The 16,639-nt window shown below is 48.3% G+C and overlaps 2 protein-coding genes across 2 annotated transcripts; one reads left to right on the top strand and one right to left on the bottom strand.

The window, feature by feature from the left end:
- Positions 1-296: 296 nt before the first annotated feature.
- Positions 297-5,574, top strand: THYN1 (thymocyte nuclear protein 1). The gene is made up of 8 exons (XM_010581415.1): positions 297-348; positions 979-1,060; positions 2,067-2,296; positions 2,791-2,859; positions 3,557-3,649; positions 4,336-4,431; positions 5,080-5,230; positions 5,342-5,574. The coding sequence occupies exons 2-8, from the start codon at positions 1,018-1,020 to the stop codon at positions 5,386-5,388; spliced, it is 729 nt and encodes a 242-aa protein (XP_010579717.1). The 5' UTR covers positions 297-348; positions 979-1,017; the 3' UTR covers positions 5,389-5,574.
- A 2,885-nt stretch (positions 5,575-8,459) lies between these two features.
- VPS26B (vacuolar protein sorting 26 homolog B (S. pombe)) lies at positions 8,460-16,632 on the bottom strand. Its single transcript, XM_010581414.1, has 6 exons — positions 16,362-16,632; positions 12,691-12,847; positions 11,680-11,844; positions 10,717-10,892; positions 9,893-10,035; positions 8,460-9,300 (listed from the first exon to the last, which is right to left on the bottom strand). The coding sequence occupies exons 1-6, from the start codon at positions 16,582-16,584 to the stop codon at positions 9,154-9,156; spliced, it is 1,011 nt and encodes a 336-aa protein (XP_010579716.1). The 5' UTR covers positions 16,585-16,632; the 3' UTR covers positions 8,460-9,153.
- Positions 16,633-16,639: the final 7 nt, after the last annotated feature.

Raw genomic sequence — 16,639 nt, 5'->3', positions numbered from 1 at the left:
GCAGCAGGCGGGCCGGGACTCGGAGGGCTCCTGGCCAAGCCATGGCGGGGGCTGGCCGGCCGGGGGCCGATCGGCGGGGCGGCGGGAGCCCGGCTGCCGGTCGGCGGGGCAGGCTGGGAGCTGTAGTCCTGCCCTCGGCGCCTGCCCGCTCTCGCGGTGGCTGCGGGGAGGGAGGCAAGCCTAACAGGCCGTGCCTTTTTTTTTTTATTTTTGCATAACGGTCACCCACTTCCGACTCCAGTCGGGCGGGGGGGGCGGCGTGTTTCCTCCTCCTCTTCCTCCTGCGCCGAGGTGAGAGCATCCTTCTCCCCGGCCCGAGGCGAGGGGGGCTGCTGCGGCCAGAAGCCGGTGAGGGGGAGCCTGGGCTGGGTGAGTGGGAGGGAGGGAGGGGAGAAAGCTTGGCACTGAAGGTGGAAAAGTTGATGCCAGCCGCTCTGGCAGGAGGAGGCCAGCTCAGAGCCAAGTAACTTCTAACGGGCTTGCTGGCAGAAGGGGGCAGGGGTTGGAGCAGCCAGCTCGCTGCCTTTCCCGAAGGGACTTTGCATGCCTCATCTCTGCGAGCAACAAACTGAGCCGGACGCCCCTGGTGCGAGGCTGGACTGAGCTCTGGAGGCAAGCTGTTCTCCCTTTATCCAAAAGCACGGCTCCTCTCGCACGGCAGAGAGGGGCCAGGCTTACTCCAAGCACCTTCGGGACTTTTCTCCAACAGCTGCGCCGCTGCGGAGAGAAGCAGCCCTTCTGCTAATGTCCATCAGAGCAGTGCTGTGGAGGGCCTGCCTGCCTCCCAACATGCCAAGGGTGCGGCCCTCAACCAGTGCCAGCATTTGCACTGATAGAGGAAATGGCTGAGCCCAAGGAAGGAAATTTATTTACTCTCCACTTACTCTACAGCTTTTACAGTTCTTTGTTTCAGACATCTCTGCTTTTTTCAGCTTGGCTGAATAAGCAGTAATTCTTTCTTCTTCGTTCATTCAACAGGTGCTTCTCAGGGAAGAGAAGAGAATTCCGAGACAAGAGATGCCTTGGCCAAGCAGAAAGAGAGACAAAGGAGCAGTAGCAGGTCTGTGCTGACACCTGAACTAATTTAGCATCTCTCACTTGAGGTTCCAAGCTATAGTGAAAGTACAGACAGTCATCTTAACCGCCCGTCTTTCAAAGCCACACGTCTTACAGACAGCAGTTCCTCTCTAAAAATGGGCTGAGCATCCATGTGTGACTGAGACAAGTCTGCTAGGTATACAATAGGGACAATGATGTACTCTCAGCACACGGCGGTTAAGAAGTGTAACTCACGCACGTTCACGAAGAGCTTTCAGGTTCTACGCATTAGAGATGGGCAGTCAAAGCATACCCAGCGTAGTGGCAGGAAGCTGATGGGGTACTATGTGCAAAAAAACGAAAAGCAAAAACCTTGCACTTGAGGCAAGGTTATGTGGTGTTTAAGGTGCGAGATGAAAAAAATTACACAGTTAGCCTCATCCGTGCCACTCATCTGCTTAACTGACTCCAGCAAATAACCACCTTCTTATTAACTATTTTTTACTGTCTGGCTCCTGGATGCGCAGGGATACAGACCCCCTCTGAACAGGTAGCACAGTGGAGGCTTAATCAAAGTTTCCAGCTACTGCAATAATTGAAATAGCTTGCTTTGCTGCTGAATTTTCCTGTTATTCACCAGACTCACCTAAATCAACTTTCTTGCCTGCAGCTGATTTCTCAGGGATTAATTAAAAAAAAAATTCAACTACACTTCATGTGGACAACATGGTCTATCCTGGCTTTTTTTATGATTAAATATGACTATTAAACTACATTTGTGCACACCACACACACAACAAAATATCCTTATTTCAGGTGCCAACTAGAAACACTCAGAAACACTGGTGCGTAATGCTACTACCTTGCCCATAGGATCTGGGGTGCACCAAACTTCTGCTGCAGTCAAATACCAGTATGCGAAACCAGCTTGGACAACTAAAAATGTTTCAGCGCCAGTCCTTAGCAGAAACAAAATGTGTTTTATCTGAATGGTTTGGGTTTTGTTTTTTTTTATTGTTTCTTTTAAGATAAGAAAGAGCCTGATGCTAAAATTGCCAAAACTGAGGAGGACGCTTCAGATAAGGAGGAAGAAGAGAAGTCCACAAAACCTCCAGCTGGGAGTTCCAAGTCTGGATGGAAGAACTGGAAGAAGACAAAAGAATCTGACTCCGGTGGGGAGGAGAGCAAGATAAAGTATTGTCACTGGCTTCTGAAATCGGAACCAGAGAGCAGGCTCGAGAAGGGAGTGGATGTGAAAGTAAGCACCATACAGCCATCCTTACTCAGCAAAGTATAGAAGTAGTTTCACTACTATCTAGAGCATTAGTGCCTGAATGCTGAGTTACAGGATCAGACAATTCAGCTTGTTTGCAATATTAACACTGTTGTGTCTTTATTTCTCAAAAAACATTTGACTTCCTGGAAATAGAAAGACATAATGTTGTTCTCTTCCAGGGTGACAACCTTGGGGTTTGATACTTGTAATAAAAGAGGAAATGAGGTCCTCAGGATGCTTAGCTGTTGATAGCAGGGGCAGCATCTATTTCAGACTCTGCCTTTACACTGCTGCAGTGTTCCTCCTTTGTGAAGGCGTTTCTTTAGCCCCTGTGGGAACCAAAAAAAATTGTGTCAAGTTTGTACTATAATTGAAGGAGCTACTAGGAACAAATGTTTAGGCACAGTGTAGACAATGAGATGATAAAGAGCAGACTACCTCCTGAACTTAACCTGTGTTTTCATTCCATTTGGCAGTTCAGCATTGATGACTTGAAAGCTCAGCCCAACCAGACAACCTTTTGGGATGGAGTAAGAAACTACCAGGTAAGGAACACATGTCAAAGATGGAGTCACTGAAGTAGCACTAGAAAAAAGGTGGCTTTCCCCACAGATGACTTGTTCCCTTTGCCAGAAGGATTTCTTTTTGAGGCACTCTGTCTGTTTTTACAGGTGCATTTTGTCCAGAGTCAAAACTCCTGCTTAATTGCCTCTAGGTCAAAGGTAGATTCAGGCTGGGTAATGTTCTGTCAAATCATCCAGTTTTTCTTTAGCTAAGACCAGCCTTTATTTCCCTTGACACCTTTTAGCTAGTCTGTACTTGCCCAAACACTGTGCCTTGTCAGTGTACAGCTTTCTGTTCCAGGCCTCTCTGTGAAGGAAATCCATGTGTGTTTCCCCTACTATATATGATCTCCCCACTATATATGCTTCCCCCTCTATATATGATCTGCTCTGCTGCTTGTTTGCTGACAGCTAACTTAAGCCTTCTGCTGTCTCTGAACGAGGGTGGCCGAGCTGTTCAGTTCCCACATACTTTCTAACCAACAGGACCTTGCTCTTTAGCCTCGTTTTTACTTCATTTCATTGCAGCACAAAATGTGTACAACTGTAGGAAACCTTACCTGAGTAGCTCTGAAGCACACATACCTGTCTTCTTGTTAGTTCTTGTTCCTAGCTGCTTATAGTGAAACCCTCAGAGTTTGATACGAAGAGCTCAAAGTCTCTCATTCACACCTGACAGGCAAGGAATTTCCTGAGAGCCATGAAACTTGGGCAGCAGGCCTTCTTCTACCACAGTAATTGTAAAGAGCCTGGCATTGTTGGCATTGTCAAGGTAAGTCCCTCTTTCTCGTTCTGTGTTTCAGGGGAGGTGGGGAGGGAAGTAATAAGGGATGGCTTATCAAACAGCTCATTAGCCCTACTTCTGTCTCAGCACCAAAGGAGTGCAAAAGTTGTCCAATCAGAGCAGCAAATGAGCCTAGAGCATCTGGCTCAATGCTACATATCACAGCAGGGCTGACTCAGGCATCTTTCCCCAGAGAAATGGAACCAAACTGCTGCTTTCTTGCTGACATTTCAGAGCTTTTCCAGCTAAGTGAAGTGTTGCTCCACACTCTGATTAAAATATGATTCACTAAATTCTAGTCATCTGAGCCTGCAAGGCAGTAGTATAAAACCAAGGGCACAGAAAATCTTTTTCTTTAAGAGGAAAACTCGTCACAAAGACTATCATCATCTAACCAATTTTCCTCCGTTGCCTGTGCTCCTTCCACATTGCTCTCCAAAGAGGTGATGATGCTTCAGCCATACTATTCTGCAGTCCTTCAACCCAAGAAATGTAAAGGAAAGAAATATATCGCACCATTAGAATGGAGTTCAGGGAAAGCGAGGCTGATTTTTGCACCAGGATTATTCCTTATGTCTAGTCACAGCTTGCTCAAGGGCGTTTCATACCCTTTGCTGACAATAGTTTTGAACTGATGGGAACTTGTCTCACATTCTTCTCCCCTTCTGCTTCAGATCGTAAAGGAGGCATACCCTGATCACACACAGTTTGATCAGAAGGATCCTCATTATGATTCCTCCAGCAGAAAAGAGAACCCCAAATGGTCCATGGTAATGTAGTAAACTAAATACAGCTGTTTCAAGCTCTGTGTGCAAGCCAAGTGAAGGTAGAAGCCTCTTCGCATCATACTGCCTATCTTCTTAAGTTTCTGTCCTGGCCTAGCTACCTTTTTCTCTCAAGAGAAAATCCAGTCCTGATTGTTTTCTTTACCTTTTCCCCTCTCTCTTCCAGAAGGCTGCCAAAATGCATCTCCCTAAATTTTCAGATCTTACTTGGATGCAGAGCTGACCTCCATGCACGGCAGAATTCTGGGTTAGGAAAGAGAACAAGCATCTTTAAGAACCGCTCTCAGTCTACAGCAAACAAAGCTGTAGTTTTGAGGCACGCTAAATTATAGGGAGGGGACTGTTTGCAGGCTGACTACATCCCACATCTTAATTTTTCTATTGTCTGTGACAACATGAATGTATGTTGCTAGTGCACAGTGCTAAGATTCATGTAAACAAGTCACCTGCCAGGAGTATCTATCCGAAAGTTCTTTTAGTCTTGAGCGAGGAAAAGCCTCCATACCATTATAAGGTAGTGCACATCAGTCATTTGCTTCAGTTTAAAATCTTTATCCGCCCAAAGATCTTATGTGACATCTGGAGGCTATATCCTTCTCCAACCATGCTTCTTTGCTGCCCATCGCTCCCCAGGTGGATGTCCAGTTTGTGCGGATGACAAAACGTTTCATCCCCCTTTCTGAAATCAAGGCTCACCACCTGGCACATAAAGCAGATGGAGGCCCCCTAAAGAACATGATGCTCTTCACAAGACAACGTCTTTCCATCCAACCACTGACACAAGGTAAGAGCCGCCTTCTCTAGACTCTTGGTGCCGTTCCCTCAGAGGCAGCCCTCACTCAGACAACTTGGAAGTTCCACTCATGGCTTTTTCTTCCTTACCTTTTCAACGCAGAGGAATTTGATTTTGTCTTGAGTTTGGAAGAGGAAAAGCCACACTGAGAAACTGACAGCAGCGCAGCTTCTACCCGGCCCGCTGATGCCTCCTCCTAAACCAGCGTAATTCTCAAGTTTACTTGCTCAATCTCAGCACCAAGAACATGCCCGCACATGATTTGCAGCTACATGTCCCTTATTCTGACACACTGTTATTTTTGCTTATTTTTAAATAAAGCCTTTTAGAATCAATTGCAGCTACTCATTTTTAATAGTGGAAAAATCTCCAATTTATCTCTCGAGGGATGAAAGTTACATCCTCCTTTAGGGTGTTTACTACAGGATCTAGTGCAGTTCCATGTACTGCAGAGGCACATTCTTCTGCAGAAAGGTATCACTAAGCTGCTGTCTAGAACAAGAAAATTTAGATGTATATACATATCCAGCCTGATTGCTGCAAAGCAGATCACAGTTAGCTTCCTGCAGGTACAAAACCTCCAATGTTATTTTAGTACTGACATCAGGGGAATAGAAGAAAATAAAGCTAGCTTGCTAATTTTTAGGCTACATGGGTCCTCCACCAGCACAGCTTCTAAGCAGTGACATAGCTTAAAGAAAGACTAAGAATTTACAAAGATAACAACGGACAAATTCCTTGAGCATGTTTGGAGGGCTGCACAGTATGGCACTAAAGAAAGATGTCTCAATACTGTGAAAAAAAACCAAAACACCCCCCCCCCCAAACAAAACCAGACCGAGGCCAGGCAATATAAACCATATCAGACAAACTCATGCACAGCATTTGACAGCCAGGGCTGGCTCTTTTTAATTGGAGAGACAAAAAAACCCAAGTTTTAAAATACAGCCATTGAAAAGACAACGAATTAAGAAACATGTAAACACAGCAGAGGCTTAATTACAGGTTGCACTGCTTGGTTTAGTACTTGTACATTCCCCCCTGCCTGACTCTGCCTGGGAGAGAGGGAATGACCCAAGTACTTAACAGAACCACCCACCTCAGGGGTACATGACTTCTCAAATAGTGTCTGCCCCTTACCATGCTAATGAAATGCTCTTCTATAGTACCTTGTCTTGGAGTGACCTTATGCTGCAACTTCTCTCTAAAGATGCTCAGCCCATCAGCTCCACCCCAGACAAAGAGGGCCTAGTGGGTAACAGCTTGAATGGTCCATTTAGATTAAGTAAAAAGGGGGATCATTTCTAAATTCTGGTTCCACAAGTAGGGATGCAGGGGAGAGGGGCACAGAGTAGGAAAAAAAAAACCCCCACAACCCAACGTATAGGCTCATGCACCTTTTCTGAGTAAAGCCCCCAGAAGCGATGAACAGATGTTTAACAGAAATCTCCTTAACAGTGCATTGTCTTGTCAGACAATTATCTTACATCCAGGACTGATGCTGTTCGGCCAGTAAACAAAACACTCCTGGAATGCAGAGACATCTTCATCCACGGGGTTTCTTTAATACCGCATGGCCTACAATCAAGAGGAATAGGCAAGGAAAAAAAATTCTAGGCAGGATGGGAGTTGAGGGAAAGCTAGAGGGTGGTTAGGGTGCTGCTGTGCTCAGCTTAGCCATGGAAAGATAGTCTGCTATCCCCAGGGGCTCCCAATGGGAGCTTTGCTTGTCTCTCAAAGATTGTGTATTGCCACAGCACAGGTGGTTCCCCCTACACAGAGCAGGGAGTAGAGTGAGTGTCAAAAGTAACATCCAGATTGCTTTGCCGTGTGAGACCTGCAGCAGGTTACCACCTCTTGCCCTGGCATAACAAGGTAGTTATCTAAAGTAAGCTTTTGCTTCAGTCTTAGGAAGACACGGCTCCAGCCCATGGCACAGACTTCTCATGTAAAGAAAAGCAAGCCACGTCTTCACTATAACAGAGCAGAAACATGGTGTGACACAAGCATTCAGCAGAGATGAGATCATTAGTGTCCTCTACAACAGAGCGAGACTGTCCAGCTCTACTAAAAACCACAACCTTACACGTGGTGAGTAAAAGTTAACTTACTTTGGCAAGCAGAAACACACATTTATCACTGAAATACAGTAGCTGTCTTACTAGATAAAAAGCTCCCCTTCCAACCCAGGCCCCACTCCCTCCACCAGCACTGTTCTACTAAACAAAGCAGAAGATACTTCCATTTCCCAGCTGCAAGACAACTGTTCTACATTCAGCTGTAGGACAGAGGCAGAGGACAGTCATTCCAGAGTCAAAAGGAAGCTGGACAAAACCCTAAAGAGCCACAAACTCACAGGGAAATCCAGACAAATCCCACTTGATAGAGCTCATATCCCAGCATTTAGTGCAGGCTTGTCTCTCCATCTGGTGGGAGGTCTAACCACCTGCTTCCTTGATGAGCATCTAAACAGGAGGGATATTCTCCAGACTCAGTCAATCAAGTCTACAAAGCCACATCTAATTTTTAATGGAGGAGTGACTCCCTTCTGGGAATGTTCTCATGATTCTACTTAGCTGAAGACTAAAAGCAGCTTATCTTAGAAAAGAAAAAACCCGCATTCAGGTTCTCAGTTCATGGCATACCCTCAGACCTCACTGGTGACTTCAGCTCAGGGGCCTCGGGAATATGTCTCTGGAATCAGAAAGCTCTACCATCTTTCCAGTTGCTGCTTGGCTTTATCTAGCAGCACACACAGGCCATGAGCTTCTTAAAACAATTGCATCCACTCTTCTGTCCTTACTAATCCTCATCCTGCAGGCGCAAGGGAGCAAACAAAACAATACACACGTGTTTCTATACTGCCGTCTGTCCCTACTACAAAGCCTGCTCTGTCACAGGGACACAGACACGAGCAGGGCAGCGTGTGCAGCGTAAGCCCGCTCCCAAGACAGCCCCCATTTATTTCCCATGTTCCAAAACTATACTCTAGACCTCTCGAGGCTGGTCTGCCCCTGCTCTGCAGCAGCAGCTGGGACCTGTATGAGTGCGGCAACCAGAGACCGAATCTCAGGGGCACTCGGGCAGCTGCCGGGACAAGACTAGGAAGGCACTGCTCTTGGCCAGGAGCCTTCCCGTCCCCGCTTCTTGCCCACCCAGCAGCACCGAGACCTTCACCGCTCTGCCCAACCTGTGCCACCTCCTACTGCAATAGCATGCCTCACTCCCTCCTACTGACGCAGCGCGCAGTCAGGAGCTCCGCAGCAAGGACACAACAGCACGCCTGCTGCCCATGCTCTGCGCGGCCGTGCGGCGGTCCCAGGGCTGAGTCAACTACATTGTGTAACTGTTTGTGACAAGGAATCCAACACCAGCATGAAGAGGAAGGGGAGGCAGCGAGGGGATAACGCTAAGCCATTTCAAGTAGGCCGCACCTCAGTCTCCAACTCCCTCCTCTACCTTCCAGCTAATCACTGTGTCATTTTCCCTCATGAAGATTTCAGAAAGGCAAGAAAAATATCCATCCTACGCAGCCCCAAAGCAACCTCCACACCACTGGGAAGAAGCAGCAGATTTGGCCTTCACTTGCTCTCTCCCTGCCCGCTGCCACACTAAAAGGCTCTCGGGGCAAAGAGGAGATCAGGCAGCTCCGCAGCCTCCGGACACATGCCTCAAAGCAGCCGACCCCAGAGGAATGTAGTTGATTGGGAAGCACTGAGGTACCTTCAACTCCGCACCACCAGTGCTCCAGCTTGCCTTGCCCTCCCATCCCCTTCCCACCCTACAAGTCCTTTGAAGAAAGGAATTAAGTCAAAAACAGATATTTATTTTCCATGAAGTCTCTGAAGTGTTTTTTTCTTCCTCCTTGCTGCTGTCCCCACTGGCTCCACAGCAGCCTTCCTCTGCATGGCCTCTCACTGCCGGCCGTTGTTCTCTGCAGGCTGGCTGGGGGTCTTGGCCTCGGTGTGTGAGGATGTCCCCTCAAACCGCTGAGAGGCGATGGCTGCTTGGTGGGACATGCTCTTCCTCACTATGTCTCCTTTCCGCCAAAGCACCACCTCCTGTAGTAACACAGCCAGCAGGGCTTGTCAGGGCTTGTGAAGACCTTCTCCTGGCCCCACCCAGACCCAAAGGGCTGAAAGAAGCCGCCAGGTGAGCAGCTTGCACCCAGGGAGAACTTGGCCCGTGCTGGCATGTTCCACCCACAGGTGCGCGCATGAGGCCACTTGCAGTGGCAAGCAGAGGCCTCGCAATGCAGCCTCCCTGGAAACGTGGGTAGAGCGCTCCTCCCCAGGATCAGAGCACGCAGGGGCAACCCACTGGACATCTACAGCTCTGTCCTATTGCCGTTGGCTACCACATTGGAATCGATGAGGCGAAGCACAGAAGCTCCACACAGGGCGACAGAGCCGAAAAGAAGTCCCAGGCAGGGACCCCCTACATGCATCCCCACCACCACGCACATCCGACCTGTGTAGACCATTCCTTCTAGACCGTCTTTGCACACTCTTAATTTGTCTAGTCCTTACAAGTATTCAGTCATGTACATGATTCTCCCACATGGGAATCTCAAATTCCCACAAGGTCCTTATAACATAGCATCCCAAGCGACAGTCTACAGGTCCAGGAAGAATGAACAGCTCTGTTTCTCACCTGCTGTTTAAAGTAGCGTCTCTCTTCCTCATCGATCAGCACCAGATTGAGGTAATAACGTACTGAGAACTTCTTATTGATGTCCCTCATTGTCGGAGTCAGCTCGTAGCCAGCCAGAAAGAGTCTGATGGGAATGGACTCCCCTACAAAGTGCACAGAACCATCAGCACAGACAGAATGCACAGATATAAACAAGGAGAGCACAAGCAAAACAAAATCTTACTAGGCCAGAAACTTTGTGACCGTTTCCACAAGTGGAGTAAGAGGAGTTAAAAGACCTCAAACTCCCTTCAAGAATCAGCATGCATGGTCCATAGCCAGATCCTGCCCTTGCTGACAGCTATTCCATCTCCGCTTTAACAGCACAGGACTCGTTTGTGACCTGCATCAAAACAGCACTGCAGGAAAAAATGAGTAAGGTGACATTTTCTCTGGCAGGTGACTCTGCTGGGCAATGGAGCTGGAAAACAAGTGGCACAGGAGATTGGCACAGAGCTAGAACACCATCTTTCTGCTCCAAGTTGCAGCAATGCCAGCTGGTGGCCCATGCCAACAGTGAATTTACATCTATTCCTGGTTCTGCCACTGCTTCATCGAAAGAATTAAGTCATTGCAACTCATTATGCCTCAAGCCCCCTCATCATACCAGAGAAGGAAGGGGATCATATTTAATCACCTATATAAACTGCTGTTGAGTCCACCAGTGAAATAGGATGCATACTACTACTGAGCGCACAGATTCAGCTGAAGATACTGCAGGACTCGCATTCCCACCCCAAAAGACTTCAGAAGAGGAATTCTGAAGGGTTCATCTGCCTTCTCACCTCTCACAGGTGCCCCATCCATGATCTCATATTTAGCTATTGTGTCGTTCTCATGATATACGTTGGGTCCGGTCCCTGTTGTTTCTCTCTTGATGATATCTATCTCCATGTGTTTGATCTTGATTCGCACCAGCAGGAAGTAGATCTTCCCGACAATCACATCTTTTAAATGATACCTAGCACATGAAGGAAGAAAGCACCACAATCAACCACTGCGCAGCAGACCAGAACTCGGACTGAAGAGCGGGAACTTGCTTGTCAGGCACTTTGCTCTTATCCACAACCCCAGCTGTAAATTTCAGATAGCATATCCACAACCACCTCCACTAGGCTGTTGTAAACAGCACTTCATCTTTCATCCTCCAGTCTTTTGGAAATCGACAGGAGCATGATCAGGTAAATTAAAAACAGAGTTTCAGGCTGAATATCTGCAAGAAACCCCCACGACAGCAAAGCCTCCAAACCAAATTTTTTAGGTCAACTAAAACTAACCCAAATGTTACACCGCAGGGAGATTTGCTAGCATCAGCTGGGAAAGATGCATTAAAAGTACTTTAAAAGAGCCGTTTCCAGCTTCTGTGCCTGAATTAAGGTCCCACTTCAGCTGTATTGTCTGGGAAAAGGCAGACGTTATTCTTTGAAGACACTTGGAAATACTGGTCTTGCCAAGGATACAGGGAATGTGAAGTTACTGCAACAACCTCACGCTGTGCTCCAAGCTCAGTAAACCACAGCCATTGCTTCACACTCCTTGGTCCAGAGAGTACATCTATGGGGCAAGGAGAGAAACCCACAGATCCTCCCTCAGCCAGGATCCGAACTGTCTGCCAGCCTCGCTGGAGCGCATGAACAAAGAACCCGTTTGAGAATCACATGCAAGACACATGCCTTAGGCTTCCAAACTAAGCCATCCCCTGTAGCAGATGGTTCCCCACAGCCACTGGCTGCTCTTGAGACACTTACTTGGACTTGTTATACTCGAACTCAATGTGCAGGCAATCCTCAATCCCCACCTCCATCTTAATAGAGGAGTTGAGCTCTGGGTAGGTGCTCAGAGTGTGCACAACTATGTCCATCTCCTTCACCACATCATTCAGTCTGCGGCTGACAGTCGCTCGGAGGAAATACCTGCAAGGAGAGTCCCCCTCCTATTAGGGTTGTACAGGTAGCAACAGAGACGAAGCAGGGAGGGACGTGGGGCTGAATGGATTGCACTGGGGTATCCAAGCAGTCTTACTGGTACCCTGGCTTCTGGAGCAGCCAATACACCATGTTGGAAAAGACAGAAGGGAATTTTCAAATGGAAAAGCAGACTCTTCTAAAACTTCTCTCAGCTTTCATGCATTTGTGAGCCTAAGTTACCTCAGCACCATTTTGGGGATCTGAATAACAGCTTGCACATGTTAAAACCACTGCCCTTTTGCAAGAGATTAGATCTCACCAGTCTCCACAGACACCTCTTTCTGCAGATCTCAGAATTTTCCAACCCCCCCTTCAAAGCCCATGACTGGACTTCAAGGCAACTGGAGTGCCTAGATGTGAAATACAGTTTGCAACATATGAACAAGATACAAGCTAGGCATCTGTTTGCGTATAGAGCACAATTAAAGTTGACAAGACTGATTACAAGACAGCGAAAATGTCCCCATTAGAGACTAAACCGAACATTTTCTTTTAGTTTTTGAATTACCAAACAAATTAGAAAGTATTTGGTTGATTCAGAAGGGACTGATTTCTCTTACCACTGAAATGGGACAAAACAAGTTCAATAAAGCCTGATGCATGCTTATAAAAGTAGAGCCCTCAAAGACAGCCTTTTACAACCCAGCCCACTGAGATTCATTTGGAGTTACATTCTAAGCTTGCAAGGATGTCTGGGAAGGGATGCTGCACTCCAGTATCATCATGGTAGATATCAGCACTTGCACACTGCACAGAACCAAGAACTGGGGTCAGCAAGTGGAGGAGACTCACCGTAACTTCACGTTCTGCCCCGTGTAGGACTCATAAGGTTTTTCCACATGTGTGAATTCGAAGTCAAATGTCTGCGATTGAGTGAATTCACCAGGACGGGCCAGGTCTTTCACTAGAGATACGAACTCATGGTGGTTTCCTCGGTCATAGTAGAGTTCTAGGAAGACATAAGTCCAGGTTAAGCAGTGATGCTTAATCCCATGTGACGCAGTGAGGAAAGGCAGGAGATTTCACAGCTATGAGCAACTCTCTTGTCCAGATCACTACTTCTTTCACCACTGTTCAGATAAGCTACCAGGGGAGCCTGTGGCTGCAACATACTGCACTTGTGGACCGGTCTCCATAAGAGCTAGGTGCAGGCCAGAACTCTCAGTCCTGAAACAGGAAGGAAGAGGTCTGCACAGCTTCACCTACTACAACAAATCAGGAACTCGGCTTGCCTTAGAGTGACATGGGTCACCTATCATCAATATTAATTACGTTCAGGCTGTTTGAGAAGAGGACCCAGCAGCTCACACAATCCCTTCCAATAATTTTCTACACAATATTCCACGCCAAAGGCATTGCCACGGTAAAGAGAGGAAAAAAACACCACAGCTTCTTTGGAACAGCAAACAGTGACAGAGCAAAAACGAAGGGCTAGGAGGCTTCCAACTGTTCCTGCTTATCCTTTAACAAAGACTTTGGGTGGTCTTGATTCGCACCAGGAAATAAGTAACAGTGGAGATCCTCACCAATTCTACATAAAGCCAGTGTTCAGTGCATGACTACCAAGTGTGTGGGGAGCTAGTTGAGTCAGCTATTCCACCAGCCCCTGGATAAGACATTTACGGCCATGTGAACACTGGTGAGGGAAGAGCATTCACCTTTGGAAGCACTGTTCAAACCAGCTCAAGTAACCAACGTGGCCACATTGCTTCAGTTTTCCCCACAACCTTCTTGCATCAGCAAGAAACAACTACAGGTTTCCTCGTTTAATGAAAGCAATCCTCTCTACAGGTCCACAAAGTTTTCTCCCTTAAGTCAAAGCAACAGAAACTTAAAACTCTGCAATTTGCATTAACAGCTCTGCATTACACGTAACCATCAGTGAAATCTGCCCTTCCCAACCCTGCGTGTGAGCTCTGTGACTACAAGACACCCACACAGTCCTTCTAAAAGGTAAAGCCTTAGCCAATCTGATACAGCAAGATGAGGAAAGAAAAACCTAAGTCATCAGACAAACATATACAGACAAGTTCACTGTCAGCACTAAACTGTGCAGAGGAGGCTTCTGAGAGGTATCAGTAGCGTTCAGCAACTGCAGTGAGACTCAGTTCTCCGCTCCTTGAGATGCACGATGAGATTTCAGCTTTTAAGTAATGTCTTTTCCTTACACCTCTTTGCTCACCTTGTCTCTGTAATGGAAATATTGGCACTAGAACACCCCTCACTTAGGCAGAACAGCGAGTGCCATCAAGCCCTTTAGGCTGGGCAGGCAGGTGACATAAATAAACCAACTGTCTCTGCATTGAATACATGTCCATTGAGAGGAAAGTGCTTGTTGATGTGACAGGGAGAAGCCACACGCCACATAAAAAGAGGAATATATCATCTGCCCACACGATGCAGAAGGTAACGATCGAATTTAAAGCAAGGGGAGGCAAATGTCAGTGTACTAAGTAAGTTCTCTGCTACCTCAGAATGGCACAGATTGGCGTTCTGCAGCCTTAGGATTGATGTTTCCCACACTTCAGAAGACATTACCATGTCAAACAGGTATAAGCTGTAATTTCAGGTTTTCAGAGCTATAAGGCTTCCAGATGAAAAAAAAATAACCTGCCAACATTTTGGTGGCATGCTCAGGATACAGTAACCGCAAGCAAACCAAAATCTTAAATGGGTTCCATGCTCACCAGAGATCGTGCAGGACAGTGTTCAGAGTCTGGACTCTGGTACTCGGTCTGGAACGGCCATCTTCCCTGTGACACATCACTCCTTTTACATCTCAGTCTCCCCACCTGTTAAATTGTCTCATGTAGATACTGACCTCATGGCAGCGAGAAGTCAGAATATAAGGCAAACTGTTTTGAGACGGAAAGCATTAAGGAAGTGCCGTCAGCGGTACAAACTCCAGTGCTTTATTAAAGCGGCCTGATGGGCGAAAAGAAAGGAGTAACGTGCAGCCACAGCAGCTCCTAACACACCCTGCTTGGGCAATAATGTGAATTCAAAGCAGTTATTCCAAATATGTATGGCTCAAAAGTCTTCCAAAATGGGGAATGAGAAGCCGGCGAGGCAACACAGAGGAGACAGAGTGGAGCCGGGAGCAAAGTTCATGCTTAATTTCTACTGACGATCATGATCAAATAGCAGGAGGTCATAAGCTAGCTCCTGGCGAACAGGCTTACTTAGACTCCGTCATTTACAGGCTCCCTCTGCCTGCCCTCCCCTTTCTTTCCAAAAAGTGGTGTCATAAAACAAGCAAGGCCAGCGGAAATATTAAACGGTGGTATTGGGGCTGGGTGGGAAAACCTCTACTTCACTTTCCTACACCGCATGATTTGCAATGCAAAGTTTGCAGGCCCACGGCTCGCGCAGTGATTCCGAGGGTTAAACCCGAGTACGGAGGGCCACAGACGCGAGGCATCGCGCACGCCAAGCACGGTCGCGTCACTGGGAACATCTTGAACTTATTTTGGCTTGTGGCATTTGGGTGCATCCATGAAACACAGCCATCTCCACTCCGATCGAAGGGTGGGCGTGGCAGCTACCTTTCTTCTAAGAAAGCAGGAAATATTAAATCTAAATCAGTTGCACGCACAGATAACCACAAGTTGTGAACCACCTGAAGTCACCCAACTAACCGTCCCGGGACGCGTGGTCACTCACTCGAAGAATAAGAGAATAAAAGATGGAATCGGCTGAGCTGAGCCCATCGGCCTCACGAAAGCTGCTCTACCGGGTAAAAACGCGTGATGGGGTAGGGGCTGGGAAGGTGCAGCTGGTGATTCGAGACATATGGGCAAAACCCACCCGGTTCACCGTCCTCAGCAGAGCCACTGCTTCCCTAACTGAATCAATAGGCACGCAAGAAATGCAAACAGCTCGCAGAGCTGCAAATAAAGACAGCCTGCAGCATAGTGCCCGAGAGCTGGCACTGCTAGGGTGTCCGGGCTCAGACCCGCACCCACAGGACGGAAACCGAATTTTACCCTACCTCCGAGTGCGTGCATTTTAGAGCTGAAATCGGTGGCCAAGCAGAAGCGAGAAAATAGGCCGAGAGAACAATGACCTGGAAAAGGACCGGAGCTCCCTTCCTTCTGCCGGGGCTCGAGCCCAGAGACCAGACTGGGTCGCCCAGCTCGAAGGAAGGGTGGAATAACACCCGGCAGCTGCGGGAATTCTCCTCCCAGCCAAAGCGCTGCTCGGGAACGAGCGTAACCCGCTTCACACCAGCGAGGATTTCAGTACCGTAGGGCGCGGCGACGTTCCCGGCACTCGCTCTAGCGTGCCCGCAAACCGGCAGCGCCACGAAGGCCAGAGGAACGCGCCGGCCTCCGCGCGACGTGACGCTGACCCCGAAGGGCAGGCTGCCGGGCAGGGGATGTCGGGGGCCGGCGGGCCAACCTTCCCCCCGCGACCCCACCACAGGGGACGAGTCGCCCCGCCGCGGGCCCCCTCCCGCTCACCGATCTGCCCGATGAACTCCACTTTGATGCCCTGGTGCTCCAGCCGCTTGTTGGGGTTCTTGAGGGTGAGGACCACCCGCCCGGAGACCGTCTCCCCGTCGTAGAAGAGGAAGTATTTCTCCTTCTTGCCTTCCTCCGTCTTGTGCTCCACCCGCCGCCGGCTCTCGGCGTCGCTCAGCACCAGCTCCAGCTCCGCGCTCTGCCCGAACCCGAAGAAGCTCATGGCACCGGGAGGGGAGGGGGGGGGGCGGTGGCGGCGGCCGCGGACCCCGCCGGGG

This window comes from Haliaeetus leucocephalus, unplaced genomic scaffold (genome assembly GCF_000737465.1).
Source record: "Haliaeetus leucocephalus isolate CR32 unplaced genomic scaffold, Haliaeetus_leucocephalus-4.0 Scaffold773, whole genome shotgun sequence".
NCBI classification, from domain to species: domain Eukaryota; kingdom Metazoa; phylum Chordata; class Aves; order Accipitriformes; family Accipitridae; genus Haliaeetus; species Haliaeetus leucocephalus.
The sequence above is the reverse complement of the archived record's forward strand: the minus strand, read 5'-3'. Positions and strand labels throughout refer to the sequence as shown.

Bases quoted from the DNA above. Each gene is read 5' to 3' on its own strand.
- THYN1 (XM_010581415.1), top strand. From the start codon at position 1,018: ATGCCTTGGCCAAGCAGAAAGAGAGACAAAGGAGCAGTAGCAG. The intron at 1,061-2,066 runs GTCTGTGCTGAC...GTTTCTTTTAAG, and splicing joins AGACAAAGGAGCAGTAGCAG to ATAAGAAAGAGCCTGATGCT. The intron at 3,650-4,335 runs GTAAGTCCCTCT...CTTCTGCTTCAG, and splicing joins GCATTGTTGGCATTGTCAAG to ATCGTAAAGGAGGCATACCC.
- VPS26B (XM_010581414.1), bottom strand. From the start codon at position 16,584: ATGAGCTTCTTCGGGTTCGGGCAGAGCGCGGAGCTGGAGCTGGTGCTG. The intron at 12,848-16,361 runs GTGAGCGGGAGG...ATGTCTTCCTAG, and splicing joins GGAGTTCATCGGGCAGATCG to AACTCTACTATGACCGAGGA. The intron at 11,845-12,690 runs GTGAGTCTCCTC...CTCTCCTTGCAG, and splicing joins GGGCAGAACGTGAAGTTACG to GTATTTCCTCCGAGCGACTG.